This window comes from Bombyx mandarina, chromosome 15 (assembly GCF_030267445.1).
Source record: "Bombyx mandarina strain Sakado chromosome 15, ASM3026744v2".
Lineage (NCBI taxonomy): Eukaryota > Metazoa > Arthropoda > Insecta > Lepidoptera > Bombycidae > Bombyx > Bombyx mandarina.
This window is the reverse complement of record NC_143221.1, coordinates 10,023,029-10,042,374: the sequence shown is the minus strand read 5'-3', so window position 1 is coordinate 10,042,374 and position 19,346 is coordinate 10,023,029. Positions and strand designations below refer to the sequence as shown.

The 19,346-nt window shown below is 35.9% G+C and overlaps 1 protein-coding gene across 3 annotated transcripts in view; it reads right to left on the bottom strand.

Moving 5' to 3' along the window:
* Nucleotides 1-501: 501 nt before the first annotated feature.
* Nucleotides 502-19,346, bottom strand: part of LOC114247977 (ATP-dependent translocase ABCB1) — a 31,061-nt gene continuing 12,216 nt past the window's right edge. For 2 of the 3 annotated variants that reach the window (XM_089733333.1, XM_028181075.2), the window contains 23 exons: nucleotides 18,432-18,557; nucleotides 16,995-17,046; nucleotides 16,405-16,683; nucleotides 15,883-15,983; nucleotides 15,223-15,394; nucleotides 14,674-14,845; nucleotides 14,268-14,398; nucleotides 12,790-13,014; nucleotides 11,161-11,286; nucleotides 9,044-9,247; nucleotides 8,801-8,971; nucleotides 8,346-8,547; nucleotides 7,357-7,436; nucleotides 7,110-7,271; nucleotides 6,918-7,022; nucleotides 6,359-6,520; nucleotides 5,851-6,054; nucleotides 5,539-5,780; nucleotides 4,822-4,981; nucleotides 3,852-4,046; nucleotides 2,536-2,742; nucleotides 2,077-2,223; nucleotides 502-1,210 (listed from right to left, as the gene is read on the bottom strand). In XM_089733333.1, coding sequence (XP_089589459.1) covers nucleotides 1,016-1,210; nucleotides 2,077-2,223; nucleotides 2,536-2,742; nucleotides 3,852-4,046; nucleotides 4,822-4,981; nucleotides 5,539-5,780; nucleotides 5,851-6,054; nucleotides 6,359-6,520; nucleotides 6,918-7,022; nucleotides 7,110-7,271; nucleotides 7,357-7,436; nucleotides 8,346-8,547; nucleotides 8,801-8,971; nucleotides 9,044-9,247; nucleotides 11,161-11,286; nucleotides 12,790-13,014; nucleotides 14,268-14,398; nucleotides 14,674-14,845; nucleotides 15,223-15,394; nucleotides 15,883-15,983; nucleotides 16,405-16,683; nucleotides 16,995-17,046; nucleotides 18,432-18,544 — 3,807 coding nt within the window. In that variant the 5' untranslated portion in view covers nucleotides 18,545-18,557 and the 3' untranslated portion in view covers nucleotides 502-1,015. The remainder of the gene's footprint in view (nucleotides 1,211-2,076; nucleotides 2,224-2,535; nucleotides 2,743-3,851; nucleotides 4,047-4,821; nucleotides 4,982-5,538; nucleotides 5,781-5,850; nucleotides 6,055-6,358; nucleotides 6,521-6,917; nucleotides 7,023-7,109; nucleotides 7,272-7,356; nucleotides 7,437-8,345; nucleotides 8,548-8,800; nucleotides 8,972-9,043; nucleotides 9,248-11,160; nucleotides 11,287-12,789; nucleotides 13,015-14,267; nucleotides 14,399-14,673; nucleotides 14,846-15,222; nucleotides 15,395-15,882; nucleotides 15,984-16,404; nucleotides 16,684-16,994; nucleotides 17,047-18,431; nucleotides 18,558-19,346) is intronic. The other variant, XM_028181074.2, reaches the window with a different exon arrangement.

Genomic DNA, 19,346 nt, shown 5'->3' with positions numbered 1-19,346 from the left:
TTTGTAAAGAGGTACACGTGTCAAATAAGAAAGATAGCGGGATGTCTTAATTCTGGGGCTATTTGTCGGCTTTATAGCAGACCGGTTGTGACGTAATAAAACAATAAATTTATTATCGCTCAGATGATACCGATCAGTTTATCGACGACGCACGGCTGGAAGTTAATAGTTGTATGTAACAAGTAATTATTATTAATTGTTTTTTGATGAAGTAGATGAAACGCACATTAAAACAATTTTCCCATAAAGCTTTATCAACAGTAAATAATTTGATGCTTAATTAAGTATCAAAATGTTATTTTATCAAATCATCTGTTAGTATAGGTACATAATTCACACTGCCCAAGAAACTGTCTTACAGCTTACTACTCATCTAATTTATTTATTAATTTGTTTGTAGAGTTATTTTTCCGATAATTGATTTAATAAATACAGAGTACAGAGCCAGTTCTCATAACCAGCTGTGTCACAGACAAGGTTCGTAATTCAAACAACAATGCCTTTACGTCTATATTTTATTCTTAAATAAATTACGTAACGTCATAAAAACAATTGGGTATCAAATAAAATACTAATAATAAACAAATACATATTGATATGTAACAAATTAAGACAATTTCAAACACAAAAGAATTACCTAGATTGGTGATTCAATAGTTATGTGGGACTAATTTATATAATCATCAGATAGTAGATTATCTTCTGTCAAAACAAATACAAGTTCTTCATTTTTCAATCAAAGTACAGAGGTAGGAATGTTTCTCAAAAAAAAAAATGGACTGTAAATAAATTCACAGGAATACATAATTGAAAATATAGCAGACCTTTCACATTTTCCAAATTAAACTCCTCTTCACGAGCGTCAAACATTTGTGTAGATAAAATTAAAATGATATAAAAATTACATTACTAAAATAGAACGACATAACCGCTTTCGCAAAAAACAAAAAAACTCTTTGGTCATATTTTTTATTTGTTTTATGAGTACTATGATAAGTATTGATCGCTGCGATTTCTATGAATGCGCCCGTCTATTTAAATTATAGTATAAGCCCTTAAGTTCTAATAGTTCGTGGTGTTTCCCTTTCTCGGCTATTCTCCCGTCGCTTACAACACAAATGCTGTCCGCATCACGCACGGTGCTTAGTCTGTGGGCAATCATCACGCAAGTTCGACCAGCTTTAGCAGCGTCCAACGCTTCCTGGACAACCTGAAAATTACATTAAAGGTGAAAGTATATTTTAGTCATACTTATGGATGTAGTTTAATAATATAAGAGACACCTACACTTAGTATTTAGCGGTTTAAAAATAAAAGAACAGAATCTATACTAATATATAACTCGACAATGGTTTTTTACGGATGTTCCGTTATAACCACTGAACTATGCATCCGATTGACTTGAAACTGTGTATCCATGTAGAAAATACATGTTCTTAATGGATAGGCTGACATTTATATGAGTGTTGGACTCCCTAATAATAATGACAATAAATAATAATGTTAATTTTAAATGTCCAGCGAAGTGGGCGAGTACGGCTAGTAGATATATAATGATTTTCAATGTTATAATCTGTAACTTATACATATTTACTGTTGGTTATCGTAATAAATAAATTAGTTAATAGTTGAACAAAGAGCAAATAAACTTCATTAAGAGCTGCTATACGGCCACTATATGACTTGCCTATATCGGAAATAACTGTTCTTTGTCTGCTATTTAAAGCAAATTCATTTAACAATCCCGTCTATAAATTTGAAGATAAAATTTAAGATCGAGACTACTTTAAGTTGTTTCGTACGACTTTGTATTCTATGAACAAGTATTACAGCCTGGGTAGTTAAAGTTAAGCACTAACTCAAGTTACTAAAATGTGAAAACACGATTAAATAAACATATTATAACTTGACTAACCACAGAAATAATAAGTAGAAATGAGATCACTCCTGCTGTCAGGCTTAATCCTGCTTTGGCTCTAGCTAGTCGAAAATGGGCCTTGTGTCACTTGCGTTACGATACATGCGTGCGGTGAAGCCTGTGAGATCGAAGCATAAAGTTTCAGATTTTCCACATACCTTCTCGCTCTCTGTATCCAATGCGCTAGTCGCTTCATCAAGCAACAGCATTTTCGGTCGTCTTATCAAAGCTCTGGCTATAGCTATTCTTTGCTTCTGTCCACCAGACAGTTGAGTGCCTTTAGTCCCGATGTTCGTCTCGTAACCCTGAAAGTAAGTAACATAAATTTTATTAAAGATGCACTCTAAGGACTAGTGGGAAATTTAAACTCTTTAATTTCACTCCGGCACCCACTTAACAATAGGAGGCGGTGATCGCGTACGCCTATCTAATTAATAAAAAATCGGTGTCGCTAATCTACAAAGATTAAATTGAGATAGATGAATCTAAAGAGATTGGCGACACCCATCATGTGTATGGAGTCGATAGGCTCCGGTACCCACTACCCACTACGGCAAGTGGGCAGTCAGTTGCTCTCCCTATGTATTATTCCATTCAAAAAAGTAGAACATACTTACCAAAGGCAGCGAAGTTATGAAGTTATGTATATTGGCTTGCTTTGCAGCCTCGATAATGTCATCCATGTTGACTTTCTTTGCATTATTTCCGTATGCTATGTTCTCCCCGATAGTTCTATCAAACAGAACTGGTTCTTGTTGTACGAAACCTATTGATTGTCTTGCGTTTGCAAGTGTAAGCTTCGGTAGAGGAATACCATCTTGAGCCTAAAGAAAAATAAAAACACTTGATAGAATTTATCAAAAATGATTTTATATAGTTATTCGTTCGATAGAAGTCGCAATGTGTAGTTTGAAAAATGTAGTTTTAGCACGTAATTACCAGGGGCATTGTACGCGCCCACAAGTAGGCCTAGCCTATCACCACCTTATTTATTTTGGCTGCGATGCAGTTCGATGCAAGGTCGGGATCAATAGACAGAGCCCACTGGGTTTTTCGTGGGATCAATAGGCACAGCCCAGTGTGTTTTTCGTCGGATCTTCTCAGCGGGTCGCGACTCCGATCCGACAGTATATTCTGCGAAGCACTGCTCTTGCCAGGGCTAGTGTTAGCACATTTTCTCAGGTTGAACCCGTGAGTGCACCTGGCCGTCTGTGCGTAGCTAGAATAGCCCCTTAGATTACCAGCGAATAGAAGGGAAAAGAAAATAACATTGGGAGAGCCGACAATACAATTCATACTTAGGACAAGCTCACCACCCACCTGATAGTGTTAGCGGAGCCCAGATATCTAAACGTGAATGCATACATCGTAATAACTTACTTAACGGTCGTCTGGTGTAGTGGTAAGTGACATGGTCACTACACAAGGGGGTCGCGGGTTCGAATCCCGCCAAGGGAAGATATTTGTATGATAAATATAAATGTATTTTCCAGGGTTATGGATGTATATTAAATATATGTATGTGTTTAATAAAAATCTTATATTTATATCCGTTATCTGGTACCTGTAACACAAGTTCTTTACGAACTTATCACGGGACCAGTTAACGTGGCGTGATTGTTGGAAAAAAATTACGCTAAGAATAATTTTGGTGGTTTTGATAAATCGTTATCGTGTAATAATAAGCATCATGGAATTCGTTAATGAATATGCGAGCTAACTACGTATTTCATTAGAAAAATACTTAGTACGTCGTAAGTAGTAAGTAAGTACTTAGCTCGGCTAAATAGTACCTACCTACTTAAAGGATTTGCAAGGTAAAAATTGTATCTGTATTTTTTATTCTTTATTTTATTCACTGAGAGGAAAAATTATAAATAAACGCAACCAATGTTTCCCTTTTAAAATGTTAATAAAACTTCCATGAACTTACCACAATGCCGTCGTCAGGATCATAGAACCTTTGAAGAAGTTGAATGACAGTACTTTTACCACAGCCACTACTGCCGACGAGTGCAAATGTTTTTCCCTTTTCAATTTCCAGGTTGAAATTCTTAAGCACCTGTATGGCTGGACGATTCGGGTATTTAAACTGAACCGCTTGAATGCTCGCTTCACCTGATCCACACTTTAAAACAAATCCTTATTATGTTTTCATTACAGTTTAAAATCAAATTTTAACAAACAGCCAAAGCAGGTGAAGCAATTGTGATTTATCAGATTGGACTCGTGTTGTCTTTTCGAGTACATAATATACTTGAAATAGACGAAGTGGTTAATAATAATGAAATACGGTTTTAATGTTTGTGCAGTTCTCGTCATAACTGAACCAAAACAAATCGATATTTATAATATAGGATATACCATGCAATTTGTTGACGGATCGAAAAAAAAAAAGCTTAGAATGTAAACAATCGTTTTTTAGCAGCAGTTACAAATTAAACATGATTTATTCATGTTTTTGGGACTTTTTTGTCCTGTGGGCAAACAATTTACATTATAATCGATTTTAATGCGAAGATTTTTAGGATAGGAGATCTTCAAATTATATTACAAAAAATATAGTCCAGAGCTCAATATCACAATGACATGAAAACACAAGAAACCATTTTTGGTAAAAAACAGATGCATCTTATGTTCTTCTTAAAGATAAAGAAGATATATCTTATAAAATAGTACAGTATCTGAGAAATAAACTTAAAAAAAAAAAACTTGAAAGCCCTTGACTAATGAGTCAAATAAAAGAGTCATGAAAAGTGTACTTCAAGAAAATTCTGTTTTGAGTTTCGATGATGTCATTACAAAAACATGTTCTTCGAAAGAATGAACACGTATGTCATGTCATGTGATCTCATAATGCAAGAGCAACTGCAGGGCAAATCTAATAGGTATGATGAACTTACGAAGTCCTTGGTTACTGGTTCGTGGGGATCGGTAATTTTAGACTCTCTGTTTAGCAATGAAACAACTCGTCCTGCTGCCTTGATTCCCTTTTGGAAATTGGGCGCAAAAGCGAAAGCCTGTGCTGCAGATGAAGCACCTAAGAGAAGAGCTTGGGCTGACCTGAACATAAATATTGGCTAATCACGATTTAATTTACATTGAAGTCGTCGTGGCCTAAAGGATACGACGTCCGGTGCATTCGTATGTAGCGATGCACCGGTGTTCGAATCCCGCAGGCGGGTACCAATTTTTCTAATGAAATACGTACTCAACAAATGTTCACGATTGACTTCCACGATGAAGGAATAACATCGTGTAATAAAAACCAAACCCGCAAAATTATAATTTGCGTAGTCACTGGCGGTAGGACCGCTTGTGAGTCCGCACGGGTAGGTACCACCACCCGCCTATTTTCGCCGTGAAGCAGTAATGCGTTTCGGTTCGAAGGGTGGGGTAGCCGTTGTAACTATACTGAGACCTTAGAACTTATATCTCGAGGAGGGTGGCGCATTTACGTTGTAGATGTGTATGGGATCCAGTAACCACTTAACACCAGGTGGGCTGTGAGCTCGTCCATCCATCTAAGCAAAAAAAAAAAAAATTGTATGTACATCTTTTTATAACGACACGTTTAAAAAAAATTAAGTATTTCTGAACGATTAAACAAAACCACATACTTAAATACAACTTCATATTCGATTTGTTCATACACTATAAGAGTACCACCGTAGTACAGAGATGCAGCAATAACGAAGTTAAATAAAGATCTTGAAAGTCCAAAGACAACACCACGCCAATGCGAAGCACGCTTTGCTGACAAAAGTGCTGGCAATAACTGTATTATATAGTCTTGTAAGATTTTCGTTTCTCCACCCAGCGAGGCTACTGTTCGTACATTAGCCACTGCCTCTACCGCAGTCTGAAAAAGTGTATGGATTACTTCATAGTTCTTTAAAAAAGCTAATGCGTCAAAATAGTTTTTGAAATACCTTTGAGCTAGCTTCCATTGTCTTCGCAGTTCCGAAGGATTCCGCGTAGGCCATCCTTACTTCTTTATACAGTACAAAAACCAATATTGGAATAAACGTTAAAGCAACTAGACCCACTCGCCATTCGTACACTAAGGAAAGTACCAGAGCAAAACCAAATGTCCCGATTGCTTGCAATACAGTACCGATACGCTGCCCTGTGGCCTATGAATGAAATATTTAATTACAAACTATAATTCGTGTAAGTAAATATTGTTCACTAGCGACCCGCCCTCGCTTCGCTTCGGAAACATTAAAACACACATGAAACAAAAAAAAAATTTTTTTTTTTTTTAAAAAGTAGTCTATGTTCATCTGGGACAATGTCGGCTTCTAATGGAAAAATAATTTTTCAAATCGGTCCAGTAGTTTCGGAGCCTATTCGAAACAAACAAATCTTTCCTCTTTATAATATTAGTATAGATGAACATACTTCAAATTTAATGTATGGACTTATATTTTAATATACCCCTTGTACAGCAGCTGCTTCACCCGACAATCTAGCGCACAGTGCTCCAGTTGTGTTGTTCTTGTCGTCATAAAATGCGACTTCTTGTTGAAGGAGTTTTTCAAACATCATCTTTCTCAAACGTTCCGTTAGATGTTCCCCAGCGATGGCGTACAAAAATACCTTTACATATAAATAAAATCATTTGTTAATTGAAAGATTACATCATTTACCTATCACTTTCGTTTTTTTATTACCTACTAGCTGACCCGGCAGACATCGTTGTGCCTCGATCGATAAATAAAAGACCTAAGCTTTTGTATAAAATAAACTTAAAACAAACAAAAGGAATCCGTCCGACGGGGGACACGTCAAAACAAAATTGTTATTTTTATTTAACTCCGAACATTTTCATATTTATCTACTTTTTAAAACTTCTCTGGACTTCCACAAATAATTCAAGACCAAAATTAGTCAAATCGGTCCAGCCGTTTTTGAGTTTTAGCGAGACTAACGAACAGCAATTCATTTATATATACATATATAGAGATTAGTATATAAAACTGAAAAGTCAACTTACCATGGTGAAATTAGCAACGCCAGAATATAAGCCTATGCCAACGAATATCAACGCGAAACGTTGTACCTCTGCTAAAACTTTTTCTTCGTCTGGATTTGAAAGTATCTATAATAACAAAATAAATAAAATTCGATGTAGATCTAAATTTCATAGTTTCTAATTTTAATACACAAATATGTTTTAAAATCTAACCCCAATAAAATCACCAAAGATTACTGCGATGAGAGGCATGGCAAATCCACTAAGAAAAGCGCAAAAACTGGCTAGAGAAACGGATTTCCATTCTGGCGAATTTAAGCGGACTACTCTCCAGAATGACACATCAGTTGGAACGTCACTGTGTTCCTCAACACCCTGAAAATTCCAAATATTCATGAAAATTAATGAAAAACCCTAAGAGATTACTTGAAAATGTATCAATATGTTTGCTTAAACTTACATAATTTTTTATATCTATAATGTCGTCATCATCGTTTATATTCATATTAGATATTTTTCGAGACAGCCGACTTTCGTTGTCTGTAATGAATTTGTATTATCTTATTGAGCTTATCATAAAAAATATTTCATTCACAATATTTTTTTATATATTCATACTTTCGTATTCGAAGATATACGAGCACATATATAATATTAGGGGAAAATTGAAACAACTTAGAACACTTTGCCACATCTCATTAGTACTATGGGAAAACAGTTGAATTTTTTTATTCCTGTAATGGATGGCTTGTGGGAAAAACGATAGCTAGTAAGGTACTGTAGAAGAATGCATTGCTGTAGTGGATGCTGCGTCAGTAAAATGATAATGAGGAGATCATTTCAACTAATTAGTCAAAGTGCTCCCCGTTGTACATCATCACCAGCCTGCGGCAGTCCACTGCTGGAGATAGGCCTCCCCCAAAGCTCGCCACTGAACCCCATCCTCGGTTCTACGCATCCAGGTACTGCCAGCTGCCTTACGCAGGTCGTCGCTCCATCTAGCAGGAGGGCAGAATACGTCTACTCCAACGGTTATCGGATCTGCGACATATGTGACCAGCTCACTGCCAATTCAGCTTACTAACTCTGCGAGTTATATCAATCACCTTGGTTTTGCCCGAATACGTATTCGGTCTCGCAATCACAAACCAAGCATAGCTCGTTCCATAGCTCGCTGAGTAACTTTTAGTTGGTGGACTAGTCGCACGGTCAGCGTCCACGTTTCGGCTCCGTAGGTAAGCACGGGTAGGAAGCACTGATTATAGACCTTTGTCTTCAGACATTGTGGTATGGACGACGAAAAGACCTGACGAAGCTTTTGTACCTACATACGGTGCAAAATGAATAAGAATGAAATACAGTTCCTTTGTAGACTGAAAGTTTCGAAGCGATGGGACACCTCGTTAGTAGTATTCAACCAAAAAATCCTTTAAAATCAAGAAAAAATACCTCCGTTATTGTCGTCGTCCTCCTCACTTCCAGGGAACGTTTGCAGCATAACCATATCGTAGTAATGTCCTTTTAACTTCATCAGTTCATCGTGGTTGCCAGTCTCAATTACAGAGCCCTCTTTGAAAACGTAAATAACATCAACGTTTCTGATAGTTGAAAGTCTGTGCGCCACTACAATTGTTGTGCGACCTTCTTGGGCCTTGAAGAAAAAGGTTCATACTTAGTATGTATTACTTAAAAAAATCTAATAAGGCAAACGCCACCTATTACCCCATTTATCATTCATATATCTTTAATTCGTTCACATTATTAACGTTTCCACTAATTCCTTTTCTGATCTTTCAACCTATGACCAAAAGGGGTATATTAAGACTACAATCTGGATTTATGTTACGCTCGCCCCGAATAATGGAAGGATAAGGATGATTAGGAAAATATCCTTTATTACTTACTTTATCTAAAGCCTTTTGTACTTTGGCTTCAGATGACGTATCTAGAGCGCTCGTCGCTTCGTCTAGGAGGAGAATAGGAGGATTTCTGACTAAAGCACGCGCTATAGCAATCCTTTGCTTTTGTCCACCAGATATCGAAGCCCCTCTTTCACCAACCAGCGTATTGTAGCCCTGTAATCAACAAATTATATTGCAGTTCAAAAAAAAATTTAATCATAACTACTGCTTAAATTATTTACTTACATTGGGAAGTTTCATGATGAATTCGTGAGCATTTGCCTGCTTTGCTGCTGCTTCGATGTCTTGATCTGTAGCTTCCTCGCGACCGAAGCGAATGTTTTGGCGAACTGTCATGTTAAAAAGCGCAGGCTCTTGACCGACCAGACCAATCTGAGACCGAAGCCAACGAACAGACAGTTGACGAACATCATTGCCATCAATGCACACCTAATTAAAAATGAGAGGTTAAACTAACGTAATCGTTGCCTACAGGATAAGACGTCCGGTGCATCCGTGTTGAGCGATGCACCGATGTTCGAATCTTGCGGTGAAGGAATAACATCGTGTAATAAAAATGAAACCCGCAAAATTATAATTTTCGTAATTACTGGTGGTAGGACCTCTCGTGAGTCCGCACGGGTAGGTACCACCGCCCTGCCTATTTCTGCCGTGAAGCAGTAATGCGTTTCGGGTTGAAGGGTGGGGCAGCCATTGTAACTATACTTGAGACCTTAGAACTTATATCTCAAGGTGGGTGGCGCATTTACATTGTACATGCCTATGGGCTCCAGTAACCACTTAACACCAGGTGGGCTGTGAGCACGTCCTCCCATCTAAGCAATAAAAAAATATATATTCTCATTGCTAGATTGTCAAGACGTTTTCATGACTAACCTTGTAATTAAAGGTTGGCGAAGCTCATGTAATACCCTGTATTTACGATCTGTCATTTGGCCAGAACTTTTGACCTAATATTTTTCTGGCCACTAAATAAGCGTCCTCTGGTTTTTTTGAGATAATGCCGATTTCTCTTACTATCTATTTATAAGAGCAGGATCTTTATATATTTTTATAGATTTCATACACTATATTCTTACTATTACTATTTAAAATTTTAGGTACCATGTTAGGGAACTTTGTAATAATTAATGAAAATCATCGTCCTGTCCATTTCTCTGTCTATGGACTCTGTTAATCCAGGAACTGAATGTTTCAACTATACATATGACCATATAGCTTATCATACATGAAAGTTACATTTAGTGTAAGTAATATTCACATAATCGCAGCTTAGTAATGAGTAATGACGCATGCGTTAGATATCTGAACTCCTCTACTCCCACCATACACAAATAGAAAATGGTATTTTTTGCATCATTAGGTCATCGCCCGTTTATAATTGACTATACCCTAAAAATACTACATATTATCAAAATGTCAATAATAGACAGAGGATTAGGAGATTAAATGATCACTAAGTCATTAATTACGTGAACACGTGCTTTTTTTTCCAAACAAAATTTAATAAATTTTCTTCTAAAAATATATAGTCATGCATATACGCCATGCCATGCAAATATAGCCGTCAAGGTTTCAAGTAATTCTTGAACAAAAGTAGCCTAATGACTTGTTATTCAAATCAGATATAAAACTCCGTAAAAACTGTCCGGGATCCTAAACAAGACACAATCTACATTTTGGGAAACCAATAAGAGTCAAAATAAAATAAAAATAGGTTTACATAATAAAAAAAAGTAACGAATAGATAAAAAATAATACAATTAAACTAGACATCATGCACTAAGGATTACAAATTGATTTGGTAGCTTATCGGATTGCACGAGTCTGCTCGTGACAGCGATAAATAAATTTGAATTCGATAAATTAAATTAAATACATGAGCCGTTATTTTTTTGTATATATAACTTTTTGAAAACACTAACATTTTTGTTCTAGAAAATCCATAATTACACTGTTTCTCAGTTGGTAAAAATACTAGAATATAGTAAGTACATTGTGCACCAAGGGAGAAAAAAAAAACAATTTAACTGTTTTTTATTTTTTTAATAAACTACTACATACCTACTAATTGAATAAGAACTGTCTGATGAACTCATCTTTTTTTAATACTTCAGTATTAAATTTTATTGCCTTTTGTTTATTTCACTTTTACACTAAACACAATATTGCAAACTACCCAAGCACAACAATGGCAGAGAATTTTAGGTGTGTGAGAGCAGACGTAGACACTAACGCGCATACGCACTTGTCAGTACCCAGGGAGGAAAAGTTACACTTTCTTCCCTGTACAGCGGGAGGAAAAGCGAACTTTCGGCGTAGGTAAGAGAAAAAATACTTACATTTCCGTCTATAACATCATAATATCTAGATATGAGTTGTATGATCGTTGACTTTCCACATCCCGAATGTCCAACAAGCGCGACAGATTGCCCTCTTTTCACCCTTAGGTTTACGCCTTTGAGTACCTGAATTCAAATAATGACAGATTGTGAGATGACTCTAAACTTTTCTCGAACTATCCATAACTTACATAAAAACCTATTATTACTCTGGGGGAGCAAAAGTGATGATAAGACAAGATTGAAGTTATTTTTATTTATTTATTTTTTATTGCTTATCTAGGTGGACGAGCTCACGGCCGAACTGGTGTTAAACGGCTACTGGAGTCCATGAACATAAATGCCGCCACCTATCTTGAGATATAAGTTCTAAGGTCTCAATATAAGTTTCAATCAACCAGTACGAACGATTTGTTCGCATCGGAAACCTACAGAATAGGAAGTATGTAACTCAGGAAGTAGCCCAAATAAGTTATCTGTCATAAAAGTCTGGTTTACTGATGGTAGGACCTCTTGTGAGTCCGCGCGGGTAGGTACCACCACCCTGCCTATTTCTGCCGTGAAGCAGTAATGCGTTTCGGTTTGAAGGGCGGGGCAGCCGTTGAACTATATTTGAGACCTTAGAACTTATATCTCAAGGTGGGTGGGGCATTTACGTCGTAGATGTCTATGGGCTCCAGTAACCACTTAATATCAAGTGGGCTGTGAGCTCGTCCACCCATCTAAGCAATTAAAAAAAAAGTTCCGATATTAGAATAGACCGTCGGAAAGGGACAGGCGATTGACAACGCTGATTAATAAATCGAAGTCCATCATAACTTGACGTCCACTTTGAAGTGCACGAACTAAACGTGCCTGAAATTTTCGTTAATGTACCTACTGGTCAAGTTGTAGTTGCAATTTAGCTATATAGTTTACGTGTTGATGAGTAGATACAAGATAACGGTATTCTACAAACATACATACATATACATGCTTGTTCAAACGTGTATACCGAGTGCTATTAAGTTCAGTACCTAGATAATATTGATCAGTTTAGTATTCTGATGTAAGATAACAGCGCCCTGGCTATAAATGTGAGTCAGCACGATATGAAAATAGCTTTAATATTATATAAATAGTAGATTTTATGATTTTATACTCTCAACTAGCTGTACTCGACCGCTTCGCTGGGCATTTAAAATGAACATTATTATTTATTGTCATTATTATTAGGGAGTCAAAAACTCATATAAATATTAGCCTATCCATTAAATACATGCATTTACTACAAGGATACCAAGTTTCAAGTCAATCGGATGCATGGTTCAATAGTTATAACGGAACATCCGTAAAAACCACTGTCGGTTTATATATTACGTTTAGATCATGCTACTACTTTTACTAGCGTTAGGGCGTTTTGTAATTTCACCGGGTCAGATACCATCATCCAGCCAACTTCTGCTGGGAAGCTGTAGTGTCTACCAGTTTGAAGGGTGGTGTAGCCGTTGTACCATAAAAAATAGTCTTAGAACTCATGCCTCAAGGTAGGTGGCTCAATTTACGTTGTTGAAGTCTATAGACTTCTTCCTTTCATCCGTCTAAGCAATAAATAAAAAACATACTAGAACAGTCAAATATCAAACTTACTGGTACATCAGGTCTAGAAGGGTAATGAAATACAACATCTTTTAGCTCGATGTTACCATCAATGGATGGCGGCGTGACTCCGAGATTCCGCAATGGGTTAATTACTGGTACATTATCAATTAAATTAAAGATTTGAGCACCCGCACCGCGGGCTCCACCGAACACTTCCATTAGGGTTGATGATACACCGAAATTAGCGGATCCGGTCATTACACCAAAGAAAACCTGTAGAACAACTTTCAAGATTATTAAATTCCTTATTAACCCTTTGACTGCCGTGTAGGTCACCGGTGCCCTACGTGGCGTACTGAAGTATTTTTTTATTGCTTGGATGGTTGAACGACCTCACAGCCCACCTGGTGTTAAGTGGTTACTGGAGCCCATAGACATCTACAACGTAAATGCGCCACCCACCTTGAGACATAAGTTCTAAGGTCTCAGTATAGTTACAACGGCTGCCCACCCTTCAAACCGAAACGCATTACTGCTTCACGGCAGAAATAGGCAGGGTGGTGGTACCTACCCGCGAGGACTCACAGTAAAAAGCAGTAAAAATTATGTCGATTTCTGTTGTTATTATGGCGCCGGAGTATCTAGTAGACTCTGGGAAAGACTAATTCGAAGATAATGCGAATAAATGTATTTCTGAGAAACCTAAAATACTAAAACATACATTAAAAACAAAGTTAGGCTATCCAGGCGCTTAGTACCTAGCAGAAATCGACATAACTACTTCAGCGCGCCACGCAGGGCACCGGTGACCTACATTGCAGTCAATGTGTTAATTTTATAAATTACTTTGAACGATTATTGATACAATATTGAAATCTTCATAGCCTAGGTGACGGTTGCGATTGATCCAATATTATTCGACAGTTACTACAAACAAACGAATTAGTCCAGTGCATGATGATTGTACAGTGATTTTTAAGATTTTTCGGCGACCTCTGACCGAAAAATCTATGCTTAGCTATGCATACCCGTGTAGCGCTACGCATTTTTTCCCTACCAATGCTGATAGCCTTGAGAAGCTATATCAGCTTCTCCTTGACGTGTAGGTGAACTCACGGGGCTCAAACCGTGTGTGTTGCTAACATTGGCCCTAGCAAGAGCCGTGCTTCGCAGAATCTACCACCGGATCGGAAATGCGACCCACTGAGAAGATCCGGCGAGAAACTCAGTGGGCTGTGTCTGAGGGTTAATTCACTCGTCGAAACGCTACGCACAATGCATCAATATTGCACAATTAATACTACTTGTGTCTTATTCGTTTTCTGTCGATTACATTTATCAGTTAGGACAACCTCAACAATTCTTTTAATAGAAATATTCAATAACTATTTTAATTATTCTTAGCGTAACTTTAAAGACATCTAATTTTAATAAATATATAAATTATCAGTATTTTGTTTTCCTATCTAATCTGTACAAGATTTAGAAATCTTAATTGGTAAAATCACGTTAACATTATCACTTACTGCGATCATTGTTGATACATCATAATTCTCTGGTTCGTCAACCATAAGTCTGTAGCCGAACCAGAAGGATAATGCATACGCACAGAATATACAAAAGAAAAGGAAGCCCATAGCGAGACCGTTGAAAAGACCTGAAACATGATTCGGTATTAAATACTGCTCTATTAACCTTTGGCCCATTATGTTCTTTTTGTGTCGATTTTCTCTTCAAGCCAAAACGCATCATTGCTTCGCCCTCAAAATACGCAGGGCTGTGAGAACTTCTAAATAGCAGTGATTATGAAAATTATACAATTTTATTGAACTGATTATTTTTATTCTTTGAAAGTTGATCATCTGCTAATTCGACGGGTAAAAAAAAAACGATAGTGCTCTCCTTTGAAGCACTATTGAAAAACAGTTTTACCTTTCTGAATATTGATCTTTCTCGCCTCTATAAGGTATTTTTCATATCGTTCGATTTCCTTCTGCATGCCCGTAAACGCGTACACTGTTCTAATAGATGACAACACTTCTTCGGCGATGGCTCCAGCCTTACCGGACGCTATTGCTTCTTTCTTTGATAGCCTTGAAGCCACCTGCGATACATTTTTATTTAATAAACCTCACCATATCAAAATATAATAATGGTGTAATATACTATCATTTACTATATTTACATATTATATTTGTTACTAATCCAGAACTAAAAGATAACCAACTGACAATCCTAACTGTTGAATCAGAAGTAGCTTTGAATTAGGTCATTGTCCTTTGATTAGGGTAGCCACACTAAAGAAATTTAATCTGAAATTTAACCCGAAATGGGTGCTGAAGTATGCACGAAGAAACAACATTTTGAAAAAAATTATAGATACATTTGTTTACTCTTAAAAAGCACAGTTGTACATAATTATAATGAAAAATACAAAATTACAACTCCTAAATCGACCTGAATCGATGGCTGTGTACCTACCAGTCCAGCTACTCCAACAAGTGTCATTGTAACCGGAAATGATATCAGACAAAGGAGGGCCAGCTTCCAGCCTTTTATAAGCGCCATGATAATTGAACTGATGAATGAGCACTGGTAAAATATGAAAGTGGCCAGCTTTTCACCAATGCCATCTTCTAATTTCAGTATATCGCTAAAACAAAAACCGCACAAATAATTCAAATTCATAACTAAATTAACACAAGATTTCTTAACTTCATAACGCAAAATGATTCCACAGGATAGTTTAGAACAATTTTGATAGGAACAATCTCAAAGATAGTTCCGATAGCTTATTAATCTTGTCAAGTGGAAAGTGTAGAAAAAAAAAGAAGTTTTGCGTTATGTTACTTTTTTCCTACCTAATCGCTAGTAGTCTAACGGACTATTACACTTACGCCCACGGTTTGGCAGGTGAGGATTCGACCTAGGAGGACTTGGTAACATTAACCTTAGCAAGAGCAACGCCTCGTTAAATCTACCATCGAATCGGAATTGCGACCCACTAAAAAGATCTGGCAAGAAACTCAGTGGGTTGTTTGTTATTACTATTCACGCAAAAAGCTATGCTATTAAGTTTTAATATGTTTAACTACCTGCCTATCAATATTAATTTTTTTCTTAACATTAATACCTACAGACCTGTTTATCTTGGTAGCTATATCCCCAGTTTTATGGATATCGAAATACTCAAAATCTTGATTCAAAGCTGCTTTGAGATATTCTTGTCTTATTTTATATACCTAAAACGAAACAATAATTTGAATCTTAAATCACTAAGATGATAATAGATAAAACTATAGTGCAAAAACATTAAATGTGGAATATTGGAATGTTGCTAATTACTGGTGGTAGGACCTCTTGTGAGTCCGCGCGGGTGGGTACCACCACTACCCTGCCTATGTCTACCGTGAAGCAGTAATGCGTTTCGGTTTAAAGGGTGGGGCAGCCGTTGTAACTACACTTGAGACCCTAGAACTTATATCTCAAGGTGGGTGGCGCATTTACGTTATGGATGTCTATGGACTCCAGTAACCACTTAACACCAGGTGGGCTGTGAGTTCGTCTACCCATCTAAACAATGAAAAATAAAAATTGCTTTTGACGTAAATTACTTTTTACACAAATAACGATAAATTATAGTATTAAGTTGTATATATTCACCTGATTATATGCAGCGATATTCATTAGTACCGTTGCGATATAAGTGAAAATGACCAACAGTATGCCTATGATAGAATTATACAAGGCGAAGTAGAAAAGTGATTCCAAGAATGCGTCTCCATTTGGATTCTCTTGAACTACGGAGATGCCAAAATCCACCATGCTTTGCAGTAAATCGGCTAATAGCAAAGTATTTAATGGCGTGGAACAGGCTGCCACAGCCGATGATACCAGGGCTATGATAATATACAAAACATCTGTTGTAGTGGCGAAACGAAACTGCAAATAAAATGTCATTTTTCAACGCTCTATTGAAATGTATTTCGCTTCGATATCATTTGTGGGGTCAGTAATAATTTAGACTATTTTTAATAATACATTACAATACATTAAAAGTAACTGAAAACGTTATAAAAATAATAATAATTTATGTGATAACAGCACGTTCACGTGATTAGAAAATGTACCATATATTAATATAATAAAGATTAACAGATTATTTAAAACGATATAGTATTGAATAGCACTAAATGTTCGAATATAAGTGCTGATTTGTCTTTAAAATGTTTACCAGTGTACTGTGTACTTACCAGTGTGAAAAATGATATGCTCGGTACATCATCTTTGGCGTTTTTTTCGGAACTATGAAACAGAATTAAAATACATCTATACTAATATTATAAAGAGGAAAGATTTGTTTGTTTGTTTGTATCGAATAGGCTCCGAAACTACTGAATCGATTTGAAAATTTCTTTCACCGTTTGGAAGCTACACTATTCCCGAGTGACATTGGCTATAAACTTTTTTGAAAAAAATTAGGTATCTTTACTAAAACTCCAATAATGTAACCCAAGGGGTAAAAACTACCTTCTTAAAAAATTACATTTAATTAATATAAAATACGTCAAATATCATTGAATTTTTTTTTTTACCGAGCGGAGCTGGAGCTGGCCGCTAGTATGTAATAAACTTAATGTTAATTTGTGGGGTAATTGATTGTTTGCTACTATGTATTCCTATATACCTACTATTTCATACGTTTTGCTAACAGGTCACTCCATATATTTTATAGTATGTTTTTCTCCGTCTAAGGTTACGGCTTTATTTTATTGGCACTAAATTGTGATCAATTGACGTCAATTAACAAAATGCGTTTGCGTCTGTCTCATAATACGTCGCAGGCGTCTGATGCCTTAATGTTACCAAATATAAACTCCAAATTCAAAAATTTCTTTTAGGCTGATAATTGGTGTAGTCAAAATCGCGTTAATGAAATAGTTTCTCAAAAACTTGACTTTACTATTTTAGGTCTAAACTAAATAAGTATACTTCAATCAGATATATAAAATTCATGGGAGTCATTAAATTCATTTTTCATTGTTAAGACAATTATCATTATTGTTTCAAGAAGATTGTTGTGGAGAAATTAAACATAGATATAATCGTACTTTAAGTATGTACCGATAAAATATGAAGGTCATTGCATCCCAAATTCCTCAGTCAACAAGATAATTCGACAATTTTGTACTGCTGCATTTGACTGCAAATTATCTTTTCAGTATCAAATTACGAACAATTGTTTATTTAAAGTAGTGCTGTATAACTATTTTAAATCTACCGCCTAGAATGTACATTTGCAATAACCCACACATTTGTATGATAAAATGCTTATGAACTATTTCTATACTACATTCGCCTTGGAAATGCTTCTTTGATGTCATACGTTACAATATCACAAGTGCATGTTTACGAGTGTAGTATAATATCAAGCCATTACGAATCAATACACAAAGTCAATGAATATTAAAACATTATTAAAACAACTAGCATTTACCGACTACTCATGGTAGCAACGATGAGATCTAATGTATTGTTTAATTGCAATCAGCAATAAGAAAACTAAAACAAGCGAATACCAAATAAAATCAATTACTTACACCTTTTTTAAATATAGATGTTAACAATTTATTCTTCTTTATTCAACTATTTAATTAAGCATTGTATATTTTTAAGACAATACAACTCACCTATCAGATTGCTTTCTTTTTTGATGATCGCCATCAGAGAAACCGCTGACTTTATATTTGTTTTTGTCACCGCCTAGGCCAGGATCCCAATTGTCTTCTTTGATTTCCTTCATGATCACGAAGCAACTATATAAACGTTGATTAAACTCAGTCCTTAGAGACTATGTATAAACAAAATGCTCTACGGAGGTTGATAACAAAATTTTCAAACCCAATACTCGACTGAGCCGAGCGTGAATAGACTAGTCTACATGATAGTACTTATCTACTACAGATAGTACTACAATTTATCATTGTGATAAACAAGCGAAAAAATCGAATATTTTGTATTACATGTAACGATCGACTCGATACAAGGGATTTCGTTCACAACACGGAACGAATCTATATTTAGAACAAAATCTAGGGATAGTTTTATTTTTTTTTGAAAATTCTAAGAACGTTAAAATTCACATTCAAAACTATTTAATTTGAAATTATAGAAAATGTATATACGAATCTTGCGCAAAGAAAGTAATTATCAAATTCGTTTGTAGTCAATTAGTACAAATGCACAATCCAGTAACCTATACTTTAAGAAGCACAGTAAATTGTATAAGGTACCAAAGAATGTAAAACATGTCTATTTCCTACACAATAATGTCATATTTCAATATTAAAAGGTAAGTAACGCATTATATGAACGAAATTAAATCAAAATTGAACTGTGTGTATTCGAATAACCTATCAGAATTTTACCGCATGTTTGCGTCACGGCTCAATCTATCTTGTTCAAACATCAATCGATAGATAAGTTAATCTTCCACAAATATTTTAATTCGGACGATTTTTCTAGTTCTAAGTACGTGGAGATGAATTATTCGATATCTATAGGAAACGAAATTAAAGAAAAGCAACGTCAATTATATATAATAA